The sequence below is a fragment of the Mastacembelus armatus genome, chromosome 7 (assembly GCF_900324485.2).
Source record: "Mastacembelus armatus chromosome 7, fMasArm1.2, whole genome shotgun sequence".
NCBI lineage: Eukaryota > Metazoa > Chordata > Actinopteri > Synbranchiformes > Mastacembelidae > Mastacembelus > Mastacembelus armatus.
In genome coordinates, this window is record NC_046639.1 from 25692635 (window position 1) to 25712166 (window position 19532).

At 40.8% G+C, this 19532-nt stretch overlaps 2 protein-coding genes and 1 long non-coding RNA gene across 6 annotated transcripts in view; 2 read left to right on the forward strand and 1 right to left on the reverse strand.

Annotated features, from left to right (window-relative positions):
- LOC113145772 (uncharacterized) overlaps positions 1–3518 on the forward strand; it is a 5648-nt gene extending 2130 nt beyond the window's left edge. Inside the window, exons 3-6 of the long non-coding RNA XR_003297269.2 lie at positions 313–377; positions 2439–2489; positions 2601–2698; positions 3415–3518. This is a non-coding gene — a long non-coding RNA (uncharacterized LOC113145772). The remainder of the gene's footprint in view (positions 1–312; positions 378–2438; positions 2490–2600; positions 2699–3414) is intronic.
- The window catches only part of tp73 (tumor protein p73), a 24932-nt gene extending 16131 nt beyond the window's left edge, over positions 1–8801 (reverse strand). For 2 of the 3 annotated variants that reach the window (XM_026332834.2, XM_026332833.2), the window contains exons 1-3: positions 8462–8801; positions 3440–3535; positions 2567–2717 (exon numbers count right to left, since the gene is read on the reverse strand). In XM_026332834.2, coding sequence (XP_026188619.1) covers positions 2567–2717; positions 3440–3535; positions 8462–8493 — 279 coding nt within the window. In that variant the 5' untranslated portion in view covers positions 8494–8801. Of the gene's footprint in view, positions 1–2566; positions 2718–3439; positions 3536–6075; positions 6165–8461 lie in introns of those variants that run through there. The other variant, XM_026332835.1, reaches the window with a different exon arrangement.
- wrap73 (WD repeat containing, antisense to TP73) lies at positions 6782–19374 on the forward strand. 2 transcript variants are annotated; one of them, XM_026332838.1, is made up of 13 exons: positions 6782–6946; positions 7516–7597; positions 7745–7897; positions 8609–8725; positions 15513–15585; positions 16248–16351; positions 16489–16575; positions 17106–17240; positions 17520–17597; positions 17674–17776; positions 17879–18004; positions 18150–18341; positions 18842–19374. In XM_026332838.1, exons 2-13 carry the CDS (start codon positions 7529–7531, stop codon positions 18952–18954), a joined length of 1350 nt encoding a protein of 449 aa, XP_026188623.1. In that variant the 5' UTR covers positions 6782–6946; positions 7516–7528; the 3' UTR covers positions 18955–19374. The 2 variants fall into 2 exon arrangements, with proteins under 2 accessions (XP_026188623.1, XP_026188624.1); XM_026332839.1 differs by having other exon boundaries at positions 6787–6899.
- Positions 19375–19532: the final 158 nt, after the last annotated feature.

Sequence of the window (19532 nt, forward strand, 5' to 3'; positions counted from 1 at the left end):
TTTTGTGATGTGCTTTTCTCATAATGGACGTATAAAAGAGTCATTCTGTTCTCCCCATAATATCTGACTGTTTGCAACCTTTGAAATCGTCTTCCAACAGGTATTGTCAGTGGGGTTTTATAGGCACAAGGTAAGCCCAGGGGTATGTGTCAACAGACACACTGTCACACAGACTCATGCACTCACAGGTGTGCTTGGTCTTAATACCCAAACTTGATCTGAAACAAGTTGAAACAGAGTTAAAACCTCCACTCACTCTCTCTCACTCTCTCTCTCTCTCTCTCTCTCTGTGTGTGTGTGTGTGTGTGTTAGTCTGTATAAGTGTTTAAACTTCCCATCCCAACAGCATCTGATGTCCCCTGTGGGCAGCCAACCAGGTAGCTGCCATTCAAAGCAGAGCTCCGAACATTTAGAAACGTAGATAAGTTAGCCACAACAACCTCCACTTGTCAAGATGAGTGAAATATAATAGAGTGAGGATAATAGAGTGTCACTCCACTAATGACCTCTGGTTACAGCCCCGCATTAAACTGAAGCATGTTGTTTTATTTAAAAGCACAGACTCACATACGACCATGCGACCCTGTTAAAATGAAGAAACTACTTCAGAATCACCAAAATGAAAAGTCAGGCAGCATAAATGAATGGCACTGTTGTCTAATGATATTAAATAGTGGTGAGGATTAGGTGTGTGCAAAGGTTGCCCCCTGTTGGGAATGTTTGGCAACATGGAGGAGCGGGATATACCATTCATCAACAAGAGGTCCAACCTGTAGAGCATATATCTACATCTGTATCTATATCTATATTTAGACATATAGATATAGATTAAAAACACTTTATAATCACAGGAAAATAAATGAGATTTAAAACTGATAAAAAAAAAAAGCTACTACTGTCAGAGTTTCAGGGGCCTGTGCCACCATCCATCTTTCCAAATGAATCAGAGTGAATCTGTGAAGTGATCACACCAACCTAAATAGGTCAGAACCAAATCAGATGGTTCTGATTCATTCTTAAAAACATTCCTTAAACTCAGGTAACTATGGCCTTTAGGCATGAAAACCTCCAAGAGAAGACAGGCCTGATGCTCAAACATGAACTCGTTCTCAAACTACATCATTAGTCATAAGGAAACAAGCTCACTCCCTCATCTCTTTGACTGCCACCAATCAGACACAGAGCTGAGCTCATCACTGTAATACAAGAGGTTCTGCCCACGTTTCTGCCCTGCGATGCATTAGCCATCTCCACTATTAGACCAGCGAGACACCATTTCCAAACATAAAGTCCAGAATACACCAGAACAGAAACAATTTTCTCTTGTCCACTTACCACACTACACAGCATCTCACAGCTCCAGTGAGATAAGATGGGGTGTTTCTCTGATGTCTCTATGGCCCAGCTCTCATAGGACTTAACACTCGACTGTGGTCAGGTGTGACTGTAGGAGCCGAGTTCTCTGTGGTCAGCTAGCCCCTCTGTAGAACTGGACATGATGGAGGATGCAGGAGATATCCTGTCTCTCTTCACTTCCACTTGTTTCCCTTGCTTGACTGGGCCTTCTCAACTTGCCTCGCATCTAACAACAAATCCTCACTCCGCCCCCTTTTTTCCCATCATGACTATTCATTAACGGGCCAGGCAGGCTCAGGCTTGCCCTCCTCAAGATTAGATCCTACCAATATTGCAGATCAGGGGGAGAAGGAAACATAGGTGTGTTTGAGAGTGAATTCTGATTTCAGATTTGGACGACAGAGAAGGGCAGGGTGGGCAAGTGTGCCCCACACACCTACATGTTAGTGTGGTCCTGCAAAATCTTTTAAACTGACCATGAATAGAAAAAACACATTCTCCCTTGTTGGCATGTGGGATCTTTTTTTTTTTTTTAGCAGTTAAATTCTTTTCATTCAGGGGGGTCAAGCTGAAAACTGTTTATCCTCATTCATAGTTCTTTCTGTGGAGATGAAGTTTCCATCTAGCAACAAAAACGTGCAGGTGCATACACCTGCAAACATATGTGCATGTTTGTTAATACACACACGCACACACGCACACGCACGCACACACACACACACACACACACACACACACACACACACACACACACACACACACACACACACACACACACACACACACACACACACACACACACACCCCAGCCTACAGATGGTTCTGTAGTAGAGCAGCAAGGGATCCTGGCTCGGGTTTTAATTAGCCCAGCACACAACACCTCATGGTCCCAATGGGCTCCTCAGCAGGGAGATAGAGAGGGAAAAGGCTGCAGAGGAGAGGGAATCTACATAGGAGGGAATTTCCTCAACACTGGAGGGAAAAAGCGAACAGATAGAAACAAGAAAATGGGAAAAGAAAAGCTGCTTGAATGTGTGTGTGTGTGTGTGTGTGTGTGTGTGTGTGTGTGTGTGTGTTCACAGGAAAGCCATCAACTCTAATACTGAGGAGGAAAAAGGCTCTTCAGGACCGAAGTAAGTTGCATCTTGAAAGAAAAAGCAAAGACTGACCTCAAAGATGCAGACTAAACTGAAGCAAGTCATGTTCCTACCATCACATTGTCGTTCATATCCCTCATGTGGTAGACGTCCATGGATACCTCGGCAGCGTTGCGATGGCTTCCTGGGGTGCTGGTGGAAGGCACTGGCCGCTCACCTGGCTGGCTGCCCGGGGGAAGCTCAAAGTAGGTGCTGTCTGGCTCCCTTTGAACACACAAAGCCATCAATACTAGTTGACCAAAAGGGGTTTTTACAAAAACAGCTCCCACCGTAAGTGGGTCTGTATGTCAAAGTTGCTGTCGTGCAACGTCGCTGAATATTTTAAAAGGGAAAATACTGTACAAAGTCAGCTAAAGTGAAACCTTGGTCACTAAGAATATGGGACTGAATGTTTTTTTAACAGGAAGACAAAGTCCCCATATTTATACAAGTAAAGAAACGCCTTAGGACACTACCAGATTTTTATTCACCTCTAGACATTCTATTGGATTTCCCAAAAAGACTGTTAAAGATTACAATTAATGTGATGTTTGAAGAGTTTTGCTAAAAAATTAATTTTTTAACACATATTCTACCAATTCCTGCATCTTTTTACAGGCTCGTTGTTTCTCCTGTGCAAAAGTCATAAATAATCAAAAATAATGCACAAACGACTGACCAGGGTTTTATGGTTTCTATTATTTCTGCAGACCAGACACTCCAATAAATATTTAATGTTTTCAAAATATAATCCAGCACAGAAAAACACACTGCCCCTCCCTTACATGCTATACTGCATAATTATAGTATTAAAGTAAAAAACACCCTGAATTAGTGTTAAAATAGGAATAATGTTCTAAAAAATAAACTGATAATAGGATCACATGTGTTTTGTAATCTGTTTTGTTTTATTTTTCCACAGATCTGGAAAATATGTTGACACTCACAGGGAGCTCCACAGGTGCTCAAAGGTGCCCACTTCTTCTGTTACAGTGGACTGGGACATCTTAGAAGATAGGCAGCCTGGTGAGGGGCAGATCAGTCTGCAGAGCACACACACACGCACACACACACACACATTCACGAGCATGCACATAAACACAGTATTTATAAATAAGTACTGTAAATAAATTATTATGCGAGATAAGATTAAACAATTGCGGTAAAACTAGTTACATCTAAGTCCATAGTCTACATTGTAATTTCATCATTGTTCAAAAGGGAGAAGAAGCAGACTGCACACACACACACACATCATCATCATCATCATCCAGGTGTGATCGCACCAATGTAGTCCCAGTAGGGTGGCACGGGGTGCCAGGGAGCCTGGGCGTGCCCAGACCTGCCAGCCTCATCACCGTCTCACTCCGAGGCGAAGCTTCCTTCCCCTCCACAAAGTCCCAAACATCACGTCTCAAAATAACACAGCCTGTGGGCTGCTGCTGACCTAAACGCGTCCAGCTGCTGTGGAGTTACCGTGGCAGATAAAAGCTGCTGTGGAAGTAAATGTGGATTATTTAACCCAAACTCCATCCTACTTTTGAAAACCTGCTCTTCTGTAAGGTCTATTTCTACAGAGCGCATGACACAGGCACGATCCTCGACTGTGAAACTGTACCTGCGTGGGGAACGTCAGAGCCTCTTCCTGACGTTTAGAGTCAAAATACTTCGAGCACTTTGTCACATAAACAGAAAACCAAACGCAGCACATGCCTACCGCGCAAAGCTGTTAAAGACACGTTCATGGTGCCAGTCTAGTCTTCAGTTTGATGTTCTACTACTATTAATAGTTCAGAACCACATCCTGTCGGGTCGTACCAGAGTTTACTAGAACTTGTTCACGGTTGCGCACCACAGCAGCGTCATATCTCCTTAGTAACCCTCTGAAGGACTGCACTAGAGAAACTGTGGCAAAGGTGCATGGCTTTAAAGATGCACATAAGTCATGAATGCTGAAAGTGGTGGATGTGATTTGGCTCCAGGAGGCTATATAGGACTTTTCCTCCAAATTGATAAAGCGATCCTTATATCCTAACCCAATTGCTCCATAACAGTCTTCTCACTTTGTCCTGAATCGATTTAAGATATGCAGCTTAGTAAACACGGACAGTGATATGACTGTTGAACAAAGGCCAGTTTTCCTCCTTCCAACAGACTCTGGGGCTATAAAGCAGGTTCCCGCTGTTCCCGAGGTGGCTGCCGCCGCAGAAACCGGCTCTAATTCCCATCTCGTCCAGCAGGGCCGCAGCGACAAAGAGTCACCGCAGGACGAGCAGGAGAAAGACAGCGGGACATGTTCTCTAAACTGGACACAGAAGACCAGATAACTGGGGATCCACATGGACACGGGAGAAGGAACGTCTTGTTTTATCTCGGTAGATAATAATCTATCTCCAAGGCCAAAGCGTCGTATTTATCGCTCTGTGATACGAACCACACGCTCAAGTCTTCTGGTTTAAATTCTTGTAGCTTAATAAAAGTTAAAAACACTAAACTAAAAGCTAAACACTTAGCCCCGAGGAAAATACAGACTAAAGGCCTTAAAAACGAAAAATACCAGGACTGTCCCTGCAGTTCTTTAAAATAAAAACGAATCGCTGTGATTTGATTCATCCATCCATTCGAATAAAGGCTTTTGAATGTAATATTTATTCACTTTATTTTACTTAATGTAATATTTATTTACACATTCTCCTCCTTTTCAATATTTGTTTACATCGAGGCCTATAGACGCCTGTGCTCCTTCTGTTACGCGCGGCCTCTGCTCGTTCTTTCCTCACACACCTTGACGTTTGTGAAATTCACCTGTCTACTTTGTGTCTCCACTCCCGGGATACGGCACCTATGACAACACACACACACACATATACATATATATATATATATATATACACACACACACACACACACACACACACACACACACTGCCCTCCCAAGGGCCATTTTGTGCAAGAAAATATACAGTCCCAACTGAGAAGAAATTAATTTAAAAATAGTTTGAGTCGATCCTCCTTAGACGCAAATGAAATATTTCATATTCTAGGGATGAGGCAGTCGTTATTGACGTATCTTTGGGTGTTATCTCTTTGTAAAACACTGACACTGATTGCACTAACACCAATAAACATAAATATAGCATGTTATATTGTTAGTATAAATACCTAATCATTTTTTATTTTAATGAACCAACGAATGATGCTGAGCTATTTGTATTTTTCCAAATAAAGAAAAAAAAATCGGCAGTACAAATGTGCATATGTGCAGATATATACTGCCAGGGTTATCTCCGTGCCCTAAATTTGTATTCAGACAATAGATTTTTATTATGTATATTTTGTTTTAGGCTGTGTGGGCTTCTTCTCAACACGTCCTTAACAAACCATTACGCAAAGCAGCGACTTTAAAAGAAAATATTCTTTAATTATTTGGAGTCACGTCGAGCCTTGGTCAATTCTCCAGGTAGCTGGGACTTTCTTAGCTTGCCAAAACAAATATAACAAACTGGTAGGCCTGGTAGCCAACAATATATATCATATAAGCTAAACATCTACTATACCCCCGTTAGAAAATGAGTCAACGTACCTGAAGCTTATTATTGTTCCAATCCAAACACCCAGGAATGATGTTGCACCGAGCACCTGCTTGTTTATAATCGAACATGCCAAGAGAGTGACCCTCCATAAAAAAACAGCAAAAAGCTAAGAAATCGACCGAATTTAGAGTGTGATAACAGCAGCTGGAGATGATTGACTTTTCGGAGAAGCAACTGCGAGGGAACAGGAGGAAAACTGAATTGCATGCTGTTCAGGGAAGCGTGAGCTTTGCTGAGGGAGACCGCAAAGGAGGTGAAGCGTTTTGTGCGCTGGAAGGAGCAGGGAGGCGGTAGCGCGGTTTGAGCGCATATAAGCGGGAAGCCAGCTCGGCAGAGGGCTAATGGTGGGGGATAAATAAGAAGTAAATAAAGGATTTTTGTACTTAGACTTGCTACAAGACAGGCTTGTTGGAATAAATGAGGGCTACAACCAACAGGCTATAAAATAATTCATGCTGAAATAATAACTTGGTTTGGCCCACGGAATAAAAAAATATTCCAAATTTAAAATACACTGAAAAATCCCAGCGGATTAGTTTGTAAAAGAAAAATATATTTTTGCCGATAGGTCTATATTACTTTGGTACACACGCTCACATAGTAGCGCATACATTTACACGCAGGCAACAAAAAGGAGACAACTACATTTCCCATAAGGCAAACTGCTGCACACAGATGCTGATTGGACGCCTCCAGTAAAACGTCGCCACCTTGATACAAACAATCCAGCATCAGTTAACAGATGAGCAGCCGGTGTCCCGAGAACAGCCATGCGAAGGAAAAAAACTTGTGCAAACTGCTTGTGAGACTTTTCGTGAGTGTCCTCCAGTCGACGAAACCAAAACACAACTGACGGAGGAGGTGAATGTTACCGCTGACTGCGAAGACCGTTAGCTGCTAACTGCTAAGTTGCTAGTAGCGGTAGATGCTAGCTAGCGTTGAATGAAACGAGTAGCGTCAAGTTAATAACAGTCATCTGTTGGCTTAAAGTTATATAAAATATGTTGGTAGCAAGCGAATAAAATGATAAGTCGCCACCCAGACTGGTTGCAAGTATCGCTTTATTGCGCTTTAGTTAGCTGTTTCTTTTATTGCGGCTCAGGAAGCTAGGCTAACGTAGCAACCTGTAGCTCTTTGTGCTAAAGCTGTTTCGAAACGGACCAAATACGTTGCTACTCGGTAGATATTTGGTTCTGACAGCGACCCTTCTTTTGTGTTGGATGTATGAATAGTTTACTGGGTGAAGTGCAGTTTTTGTCTTTTTTGGCGTGATGGTGCCATCGCGTGTTCTCATTTGGAAACTACACGAGTCGAAGTTGAGCCTGGTAAATTGTCAAACTGCACACCTGTCGTGAAATTAAGGCCTTGAAGAAACTCACCTGGAGTTTAAATATATAGCTATAATCACATTTGTCTCTGTGCATCAACAGTTGTCATCGCGAGATGAATTTTTCTGAGATCTTCAAGCAATCTAACCAACTTTGTAAAGTTTCCCCAGATGGGAAATATTTGGTAAGTAATACACAACAATGTGAGACTTTTGTAGTGTGTTTAGTGCTGTGCAGGGACGTTAATACTTTAAATTTTCATGGTCAGGCTGCCTTTTACACTTTCTAGTTAGTTAAGTAGAAGTGTTGTCTGTTTGGCTGTACTCCTTAGGCTACCTGCGTGCAGTACAGGCTGGTGGTACGAGATGTGAGCACCCTGCAGATCCTGCAGCTTTACACCTGCCTGGACCAGATATCCCACATGGACTGGTCGTCTGACTCTCTCTTTATTCTCTGTGCTATGTACAAGAGAGGACTGGTACAGGTAGGAGAGAGAAGTGAGCATTGGTGAAAGCAAGTGAAAACATATTTTCTCCTCAAAACAGAAAATCTGTGCCTCCTCTGCCAGTGTTTTTTTTTTAAATTTCAGTTTAGTGTAGTGCTGTGCTTCTAGTATGCTGTGCTGTATGTCACAGTAAATACTTCAACTATTATTTCGTGCTTTTCTGCAAAACGCCATCTGATTTTGCTGAATAGAAACTTTAGAGTCCTATGAATAAACTGAGATACAGGAAAAAAAATCAGTCTGAGAGATTACTCTTTTAAATGAAATTTGGAGTTCAAAAATGATAAATTAGTGATTTTTAGATTAACAATTATCATTCATTAATACATTTGTTCTTGAGTAAAAAGACAAGTGTTTTACCTCTCTTTTGCCTTTTTAGCTGATCTGCACAAGGTCTTTTTTCACAATTCACAGCAATTTTCTTTAATCATTAAGCAAACAGGTATACTCCTTTTTGATTAAAATCAAGTTAATTACTTAAAAGAACTCTTTAAAGTTTTGCATAATGTCAGTTTCATATGCATCACAGCACAAGTAACCTACCTTTGAAGCGGTATCCAGTGCCAGTCCTTCATGGTTTCTGATTTCCAGGTGTTTCCTACTGTTTGAGCTCAAGTTTAGGGAGATGCAGGTTGTATGTGAGGGATGGTGGCCGGTTGCTGCTCTTTTGTCACACTTCTCCTTCTCCAGGTGTGGTCTCTCGAACAGCCGGACTGGCACTGTAAGATTGATGAGGGCTCAATAGGACTAGTCTCCTCGCGCTGGAGTCCAGACGGACGTCACATTCTGAACACCACTGAGTTTCATGTAAGTGTGAAGTTGGTACGTGCATGCATTCGTGAGCATGGAAGTGTGTTATGCATATGGTTGTCTGACTTCAACTGTTGCTGGCCCACAAGGAAGGGGGACCTGAAAATAGCCAGACACCAGAGCCTTTCTTGAATGCTCTACACCCCCCACCTGCTGCATGTATTCAGCCTGATTTCATAGTTCCCCTCCTGTTAGCGTCCTGTCAGACATGGGCCTCAAATACCTCTGGAACTTGGATGCAGTGTGTGTGTGGCCTTTCAATGTAGATCTGAATTTTTTTTTTTTTTTTTTTTTTTTTTTTGCATTTCTGATGATGTTCTATTATTAACAACAATGAAAGAAAACAGACAAAAACACACAAATAGAAAATATCACCATGAAAGTGATAAAATTATCATGCAATTTGAAATGAAAGCAGTCTGTAAAAGTAAGATGTGAATTGATCAGCCAGCCTTCATAGGTAGTGGGCTTTACAAATCGACTGCCAGTGAGTTCAATGTTATATTTAATTGTCTTATAAAACTGTTTCAGTGCAGAGATATCAAACCACAATTCAAACTTTGGAAGCAACTAAAGGATGAGATTAGTGATTACTTTCTTTCACACACAGAAATCTGACTGACTTCATTTATTCCTTTTTAGCAGAAGATTAGAGGAAATATCAGTCTGTAGTATATAATTGTACATGTGAAAAATGAACTGAATCAACTGAGACACTATTTCAATCTTTGTGTCATATTGACATTTTTGTTGATCTATTCTTTACTATACAGTAAAGTTACGCTAATATAACCCAGTCGAGTGACATTGTACAGTGTCATTGGTGATGTTTTGCCAGTCTTGACCTTAATAACTGTCTACTACACAGAGAACATTAAAGAACCCAGAAGCATGCAAGAGTGCGTGTAGTTTGGTAACACTTTTTGTCCGCATAAAAGGGTTATCTCTTGCAAAGCATGTGACTTGTGGAATTTTTTATATCACAAAATGAATAAAATTTTCTAAGATCATAGCAGTCCACATAATCATATTTACCACTTTACAAATAATTGATGCACCTGCTGAACCCATGATCAGGAGAGTGAAACTCAGATTAATGATAAATGATATGTTTAGTTCAGATTCCGGTTTCAGACTCAATCCAAAGAAAACATTTTACTTTATAAGAGGTCAGAAGGTATAGCAGCTACTTTCGGGTCATGTGGAATTTGACCTGACAAATGATTCCTGACTCTAGGAATCAGTTGACAGGTGTTGTCGGACAGCGCGGGACTGTGTCTGGTCTGGAGAAGGGTACAAGGAGTGCAAGTGTCTGAAGCATGTATACTTTGCGTCTGGCTGCACTAACCTCAATTTTCTGATTGTTATTTTAAAAAAAAAAAAAAAAAAATCAATGTTGTAGACTGCAGTGTCTCAATGCAGTCTGTAATTAAAGCCTAAAACAAGCAAACATTTCAAGATTCCAAAAAATAATAGTGGAATCTTTTGTTTTAACTAAATGTTCTCTAAATTTCACAGCCTAACATGTTTGGGGTATTCTTTCTGCAGTTGAAATAAAATATTGTTTGGATAGATTGTACTGTTGCAGTGCACTTGTAGGTTTCTTTGCTTTCACTCTTCACCAGGAGGGTCTGGAGATTGTGTGACTGTTGTGTTATCCAGAGCCTACTGTCTTGTTCTTTTCCCATGCAACCTGTATCCATATCTTTGGGTCATTGTCCTGATTCCATTTGTTAATGGTTAGTTTTTTTTTTTGTCATCAGCAGGAAAAGACAGTACTACTCTCTGTGGTGCTGTATCGTATAAATGATGCTTCAGAGTGTGTAGTAACAGTCTTTCCCAACACTGCATTTAAACAGTCAATACTCAAGACAACTGGCCTGAACTATCTGCATCCATTTCTTAGTGGCTGTATGCCTTGTAATTGAAATCATCATGTCACCCCTTATCTGTCTTATTTCCTGCTGTTTTGTTTTGCTAAAATTATTAGTTAATCAGAAAAATTATTTTTTTGATATTCAGTTGTTTTTAAATATCTGACATTGTCATAGCTGGTAGGCATTTCAGCTGTGAGCTATATCTGAAAGTCTTTCCTGGAGTTTTGTTGTAGTATTGCTCGGATAGAGCAGGCACTTTAGACATGTTGTCTGTTTCTTGTTTAGTCAGTTTTCTGACAGTTTATGATAATAAAAAATAATTTAGTGGCAACCCTGCCTGTCAAAAGATAGTCATGGCCAGATTTAAAAAAAAAAAAAGATTACTACTGCTGATGGGCTGGGAATGATTATTTATGATTTAACAGTGATCAGATTATCATGGTAATCAATATCGACATCTTTTTTCATTTGTAAAGAATCACTGCCCTTGTCACCTGCCTAGCATGTCTAGGAGGTTTAAGTAGTACTTACTGTTATTAATCATAGTTTTGTAGCTGAGGTTGCACAACTAATGTAACATTGGCAAAGTATGCACTTGCTACCAAATTGCCAAGGGCCCGATTGAACTTACCTTCACCCAAGATTTCATTAAGACTGTGCCAGACAAATGTTTGCACCAGGCTTGAATTTCAGCCCAACTCATAAACAGCCTACTATATTAACTTGTTTAGGGACAGCTGCCTGTGGTGTGGATCGTGCCTCTGTGTTTCTCGGGGTGTCAATAAATCCGCTTAGCTGGCTGTGTGTGTGTGTGTGTGTGTGTGTGTGTGTGTGTGTGTGTGTGTGTGTGTGTGTGTGTGTGTGTGTGTGTGTGTGTGTGTGTGTGTGTGTGTGTGTGTGTGTGTGTGTGTGTGTGTGTGTGTGTGTGTGTGTGTGTGTGTGTGTCAGCCTTTGTGTAGATGTTGCAGTGAGTGGGAATATTGTCAGATTGTTTTTATATGCAGGTACACGATAGTTTATCACAGCTGACATTGTGACAATAGGAATAGGACTTACAGCGCCGTATACTGGCCTTGGGTGTTAACGGGGGTTTTATTTGCAGCCCTAGATAGACCACGACTCCAGCCAGCTAAAATGCCCTTTAGTGTTTCCTTAAAGGCTTTGAGGCAGAACTGTTTTGTTTTTGGAGGGGGAAAAAAATAAAACAGCTGTTGTAAAATATGGGATGGCGCCATGTCACAGATTTAATAGAAAGTCACATTGCTCAAACGAAGCCTGTATAATGTGAGACTTCATTCCGATCGTTTATCTTCGGACCTGACTTAATGCCACGCGCACATCCTTCTTAATCCACATTCACCAGTTGAGGCCTCATAAACTGAGGGTGGAAAAACTTCATCCAAGGACATCACTGAGCTTGACTTCTCTAACGGTTTTTACATTGCTGGTCTCAGATTAGCATTAACATTTTCAGCCACTCCTGCTGGAGCCTTGCTAACATGTAGCATTGTTGGCGACATCGCTAGTGGACGAAACTGCAAACGTAGGCAGCTGCTGCACTGCATCATGGGACAATAGCTCACCCATACCTATGTGTGGGCAGTTAGAGGCTCTGGTTCATTGGTGCAATCATTAGGCTGTAACAGGAGAAATAGGCTATATTGGTTTGAGATGGCTTCCTTTGTGGAATCTCTACAGTCTAATCCTGTGCTGACAGATAGGCCTATATGGCATCAGATATGGCAACAAGAATGGCAGATAGTTTTATTCCAGGTTGCTGCCTGTAACATTAGTCTACAATTGGTCGTAGTTATCATGTTGCTCACAAGCTGCATTGAGAATGTATCTCAGTTTTGTGGTGTTATAGTTATGAATACTTGGTAATAAATACAAAATATTAAAGACTATTAGGAAGCTTCTTCTCAAGATGAAGCTTTGTCAGTGTAGCAACCAAAACGGTCTGTAATTATACTCAGTACTTATCATCAGTGGGTTATGCTCACCCCGGAAAATAAGTGAATGTTTCCATCTCTGTGGAGCTTTGCCTTTTCACACCAACCTCGAGTCCTTAGCCCCCATCCCCAAGCTGCTGCTCACTTTTGGTGAAGATATTTCATCCGAAGTCTAGCTTTACTAACTAAGGATATCGTTACACGACACCCGACGTGGAAAAACATTTCCCACCTATTTTCCTCGTGCTACCCTTCCTCCACCAAGTTTAATGTTACATTGCTTTTCAGGTCTTGAGCTCCTCGCATCCCCAATGTGTGATGTGTTAAAGGCATCTAAGAAGTGTTTGTGTTTGAGCAGTGTTGATGTTGGTTGCCATGGCAGCCTATCTGAGGGGATGTCCAGGAAGCGTGCCATGAGATGTTATTACAGGGCCTACACAACTGAATGTCTTGACCAAATAGAAGGGTTGACACTTCAGCCCAGTCATGTGACAGACTTGACCCAGTTCTAATGTCTGTCTGGACTCTGTGATGGGCCTCGTCACTTCAATAGTTTTAGCTCTGCACGTTTTCAAATTCAAAATACACGATAAATGGTGCTAAGTGTTGCAGAATAGTACGAGATATTATTCTCTGTTGCAAGCTTAAATTGCACAACAATACATGGCAACCCTATATGGAAGTAGAATGACAGTGTGATGGTGCAGTGTAAATGTCATATATATGGGTCTGCTATTTGTAAAACCTTGCAGAGTGGGAACAGACAGTCTCTCCTCTAGACCAAATCTGTTGTCATCCTGGCTGAATACTTTTTGCTTTTGTTGGCATCAGTCTTGCTGTACTTGGACTAGTAGGTGACTGCTGTTAAAACTGAACATTGACACATGTGGTCTCTTTGTTATGTCGACTTGTGGCCTGATAATTTTTCTCTCACTTGTAGAAATGCACACAAACTACTGGCTACACAACTTGCTGTTAATTAGTCATACTCGTAGCACTTAAATAGCCTGATCCTGTTTTCCTGCTATTTGTTGTTGGTGTGATTTAATTTGTTTGCTCAAGTCTTAAGTTAAGCCGTTTAATCTGTTTTGATCCTTGTCAGTAATACAACAGGTAACAGTGATAATACGTAATTCAAACATTTACAGTGTAGGTTAGAAAAAGCATTTACAATACCACTTGGCTAATAGCAGTAACAAAGCCTAAGTGAAGTCAAGTGCTAGCAAACATGGAGCGCAATCAAAAAGAAACCAGATTGGAGAAGTGGATGGGAGCTACTTTGACATATTAAAAACACACACAGCCATTTTGAGTTTGCTGTTCACAAGAAGCATCTTCTGATGTAAATCATGGCTCCCCAAAAAGAAAGAAAAAAGGGGGCAGATGACTCCAAAGGGGCTGTGCAGAATGCTCAATGTAAAAACAGACCAGAGTAACAGATTGAGGCTTAAAGGAGTCATTGAGTCTCTGTTCATGAGATACTCATGCTATACGAATATCATGGTGCGTGGACACGTGAAGGATGATATAAGTATATTTCCACTTTATTCAAGGTCTTGTAGGCTGCATGAAGCTGGAGTAGAGCTTGATGATGTAAAGGGTCAAAGTAGTTTCACTCCAGACTTGAGATGAAGAAAATCTGCATTTTTGAGCAAAATGTGTCTCAGCTGAAGCAGTTCTATAAAGTTTGACCCACTGCTGCAGAAAGCACTTGTTTGAGATAAATTATTGCAGAAGACCACGTTATTCTGAGGAGTTTACTTACTTTTTTCCCCTCCACTATGTATGTCCACTCCCTGTGGAAGTACACTGATACACAGTGCTCCACTCACAGATCATCCATTAAATGGCGGATGGGTTCTATGTCAGTGTCTCATATCCCTCACAGTCATTTATCATATATCTCTTTAAAGGCATAAGGCAGTCTGTCCTCAGCCCTTGTAGGGCATCGTGGACCACTGTAGTCTGAATCTGCCCAGCTGATGGGTGTAAAGGATCACATGGAGGCCCAGTTAATGGATGGGATGATTGAAGTCGTATTAACAGGTCGCTGTTGACACCAGTTGCAATATTAAGCACTTATTAGATCAAAGAGGTCTCGTGGTCGATATAGATCATATAGACTTCATGGCAGTTAAATGTTGCACGGTATGCAAATACTAGAAAGGTATCTCAATATTCTGCCATTATAAATGGTACAAAACCCTGTTTTATAAGTGTCAGTACTTGAATGACAGTTTTAATAAGAGCCATATATCTCCAGTTACATTCCTGTGCGAGTTTCAGTTTGGAAACCATGGGCAATTGTCTAATTGAGCTTTATCTTTTTAGCAGTTAACTTATCAATGACTAACAATTCGTTCCTGTAGTTTTTGGTATTGACAACACTAATAAATCATCCAAATGGTCATGCAAGACCATTTTCTACATATAGTTTACATATAGTTCCTGGATTAGACAGCACTTGCTTATTTGGCTGATCAGTATTATTGTCCGCTTTATCAGATCTATTGGTAATGTTATTGATCTATATATATATATATATTGGCTGTTAAACAACCCCAAACTAAGATAAGTTTTAGGTGATTTGAAAATAGTGTTGCCTTGACATAGCTTGTCCACTAGAGAGCAGTGGTGAGTATTTTCGACTGTACATTTCACTAACTGCATATCTTCATCAGGGTTCAGGGTAATAACCACATTTAAAGTATTTCTATCAAAATACCTGTTTATCTTTTATGGCAGTGTTTATAAATGATGTTGGCTGCTATATTCTTATCTGAAACCTTCTAATTTATACCAGTATATCTCTTAAAAATCCAGATTTTTTTTTTTTAAGCTGTCGTCCTGGATTTATTTTTGACCTTTGCCCTGTATTTGAGTATGTTATGCTTGCTTGTCATATTTTCACTTAGATATAATCCTGTGTGTTTTTCCCCCCTTCTGCCCTGATAGATGAGAGTCACAGTTTGGTCCCTCTGCACCAAAGCTGTGTCTTACATCAAGTATCCCAAAGCATGTCAAAAGGGTGAGCATGAGATTTATATTGTTTTATTTATTTCCTGTATCTGTATCACTCTGAGTACCTGAGGACAGGGTCGGCAGTACGAGTGTCTCGACATGCCCCGCAGCTCACATGTTTTTCTTTTCCTGACGGCGTGACCCTGGCTATGCAGCTACGCTGCGGCCCTCTCTGCTGACAGCTGGTCCCCTCTTCAGTAAATGGGGCATGCTCTTCATAACAGGCCTGTCAGCAACTAGGGGAAAAATGATTGTCTGTGACACTCCCCATTTTCTGCATGCAATTCTGTGTCCTTGTGACCTGTTTATTCTCACAGCCGTCATATAAACAATACGGCTAATGGTTACATACTACCGACCTGAGGGCGCCAAAGTGTCAGGTATTATTTTGGATGAAAGTAAACCGTGAGATTACATAGTCATTTATCAGAATATATATTTGCAGTTTTTTGCAGCCAACACAGTGTTTGAATTAGCTGAAAAAATGTATCGGTCCTTTCTGCTGCAGAGGCATCAACCTCTGTGAGTAGTGATTAGTGTAAACCTAACTCTTTTTATTTTAAAGTTGATATTTTTCAACTTGGCTGATGCAGTGTCCCTGTTATTGTAAAACCTTTATCATACTGAGCAACTGGTAGCTGCCTATAAAATTTTAGCTCTCACCCACAGGTGTAGATTTCAGCAGAGATGGCTGCTATATGGCCTTGGCTGAACGCCGGGACTGCAAAGACTACGTGAGTGTGTTTGTGTGCGACGACTGGCATTTACTCAGGGTAAGTAGGTCATTAACATTTCATCATGCGACAATCGAAATATCACTCGTAAATAATGAGTCCAGAGAAATGTTGATGTGTTTTTATTTGTAAATGTGTATCACAAGTTAATTTCATCCACATTAACTCTCTCACAGCATTTTGAGACTGAGACACAGGACCTGGCTGGGTTAGAGTGGTCTCCCAATGGATGTGTGCTGGCAGTGTGGGACAGCTGTCTGGAGGTGAGACCTTCACCTTTTTCAGATGGATTAGGAGATAAATTAACCACTTTGTTGAGGAGTAATTTCTTCTTCTATCTTCCTGGATCACTGTGAAAGGTGTTACAACAAAACAGCAACTGTTCCCGCACAGAAACTGAAGCAGCTGGATAAAAATGGTCATTTGAGAGTTAAACATTATGTGCAGTCAAAATAAAGAACAGTATCTTATACAGATTGACTTTCGATGCTTGTTTGGCATGCACAACATTTTATGAGGTCATATTACTGGTGTATTGAAATGAATGCATAGGTAAAGACACCTTTTCTAAGCACAGATTGAGTTAATCATCTTGCAGCAATAGAAGTACTTTAGAATAAAATCAGTTCAGACAAAAAGATAAAAAATTTTAAATAAAATAAAAACAAATTTGTGTAACATCTATTGTGCTTTTCTAGTTACTCTGAGTGCTCCAGACAGAATTAAAATCATTGACCATCTTAGGTAATGTTAAAATAACCCTGCCTTGTTGTTTCATGTGTCTTCTCCACAGTACAAGGTGCTGCTGTATTCCCTGGATGGCCGGTTGCTCTCAACCTACAGTGCCTATGAGTGGTCGCTGGGTGTCAAGTCTGTGACCTGGAGCCCCAGCAGCCAGTTCCTGGCCATTGGCAGCTATGATGAAAAAGTATGGGCAAACTCTTAAGTGATGGCTGGTAACACTGAGAAGTATCACGTTATAGCTTGACACGACACTTTAAAGCCAAGTGTCCTAAAAGAGTACTCCACTAATTTAGCTTTGTATTTCTTTAATATTGTCTAACGCACAATACACGGTTTTTAATAACAGTATCAGAATTGATGCAGCACTGCATTAACCACAATGCAACCCTGCATATGTCAGATTGTTGTGTGCAGTCGTCAGTATCAGTACAGAATGAATGACAGAAGACTTACATGCCCTCAGGTGCGCATCCTCAATCACATCACATGGAAGAAAATCGCCCAGTTTGAGCACCCAGCAACCATCAACAACACAAAAGCTGTGAGTATTTTCCAGCCTTCACGATGAGCCTTGAAGACATCGCAGGTCAGTTATTTACTGTTCGTTGTGTTTCTAGGTTGCGTATAAGGAAGTGGAGAGAAGACCAGCTGTCGGCAACGAAGACCTGTCGCTGCACAACATCACATTAGGCAGCACCCTCTTTAACACCCAGAGCAAATGTATGTTGTTTCCATTATTTAGAAAATAGGTATTCTTAAAAACAGGATTTGATTAAAACTTCTTTCTGATCACCAACTTTAATTTGTTTTTGTGTCATTCAGATGAGATCTGTCCACCCCCAGTCCAAATTCCTGTGGTAAAACCAGATCCAGACCGAGCCAACCCAAAGATCGGTGTCTCCACGCTGGCATTCAGCACAGACAGTCGCTATGTAGCCACCAAAAATGGTAAGACTTTGCTGCGCTTCACTTTGCTCCTCGTAGTTAGCCTGATAGACCTTGTATGTATGTTTATTAGTATGTATTAATAGTTCTCACATTTCTGCTCATAAATGTCAACTTTGTGTGTGTGTCTGTGTTTGACTGGCCATAGATAACATGGCCAGTGTTGTATGGGTGTGGGACATGCAGAAGATGAGCCTGGAGGCTGTGCTGGAGCAGACATCGGCTGTGCGCTGCTTTCAGTGGGACCCCCGACGCCCCAGGCTGGCACTGTGTACAGGCAACACCAAACTCTATCTCTGGTCCCCAGCAGGCTGCGTTTCTGTGCAAGTCCCCACTGAAGGTAACGAGGTTTGGTCACTAAGAAGTGAAACTAGAACACAGAGCTCAGTTACGCTGCTGTCAGATGGAAGTGCACAGTAATATCCTTCTCATTAGGTTGGGTTATTATGCCACACAAGGCAACTATTAAATCCTGAAGTCATGCTATATGAAATCAGACTGATTCCAATGATGTGCTTGCTGCTATTTTTGTTAGTCTTCGATTTCTTTTTGCCAAGACTGACTGCACCAAATGCCATCTTTTCATTTATTCAACCATCACTAATACACAGTGATTTTACATAAGAAGCTATGTAGCTGTGCTGCATTTTGATTTGTCCCCTTGGTCGATATGCTTTACTCTTTATCCCATAAGTAGAAAACACGAAACATTTAAATTCTCATTGTGTGAAGTTAAAATAAAGAAGGATGTAGATTCTATCCAACATATTTAGTGGTGGAATGATTTTTCACCCTCTTGTTTGTGGAGATGGTTATGTTTGCTCCTTTCTTTCATGTCAGGCGGTTTCCAGGTCCAGTCCCTAACCTGGCACTGCAGTGGAGACTCTCTGATCCTCCTTGGAAAGGAGCAGCTTTGTTTGTGCTACATGGACACTGAGCAGGAGGACAAGTAAAACTCACAAAACACAACTGGATCACACGTGAGGCTCATTGAGCCACACGCACGTTCCCGGGAATGTTTTAAGGTGTCGGCCAAAAGACTGAAACACTGACACTCCTATAAATTTCAACCTTCATATGTACTATTAGAGCCGCTCACTAAGCTTGTTAGGCCTTTAGTGCAAATCACTGGGATCTTTGTTGAAAAAGTGGAAAGTTTGACATGACAGTCTGTGTCAGGCGTCCTAAGAGCCTGGATAAATACCAGGTTTTTAAATAAATGCACAGACTGAAGCACTAGTACCCAACACTGTGATTTTAGAGGTTTACAGAGTTTGTAGATTTCATTAGACTTTTAGTAGATACTGTTTTGTATGTGTAATACTATAAGTTGTGTAACTATTTTGAATAAATATTGTCATAAATAATGCAGATTAAGGTGAGTTGTTAAAATTTGTGCATCTAAATGTCTGTTTAAAAAGAGGTTGCTAAATCTAACCTATTGAAAATATTTTATCCAGGAAAAGGGCTTGAGGTGTAATTAATGAATCTTTACAAAAAATACAGTAACCGCTGCTTGTATTTGTGGTCT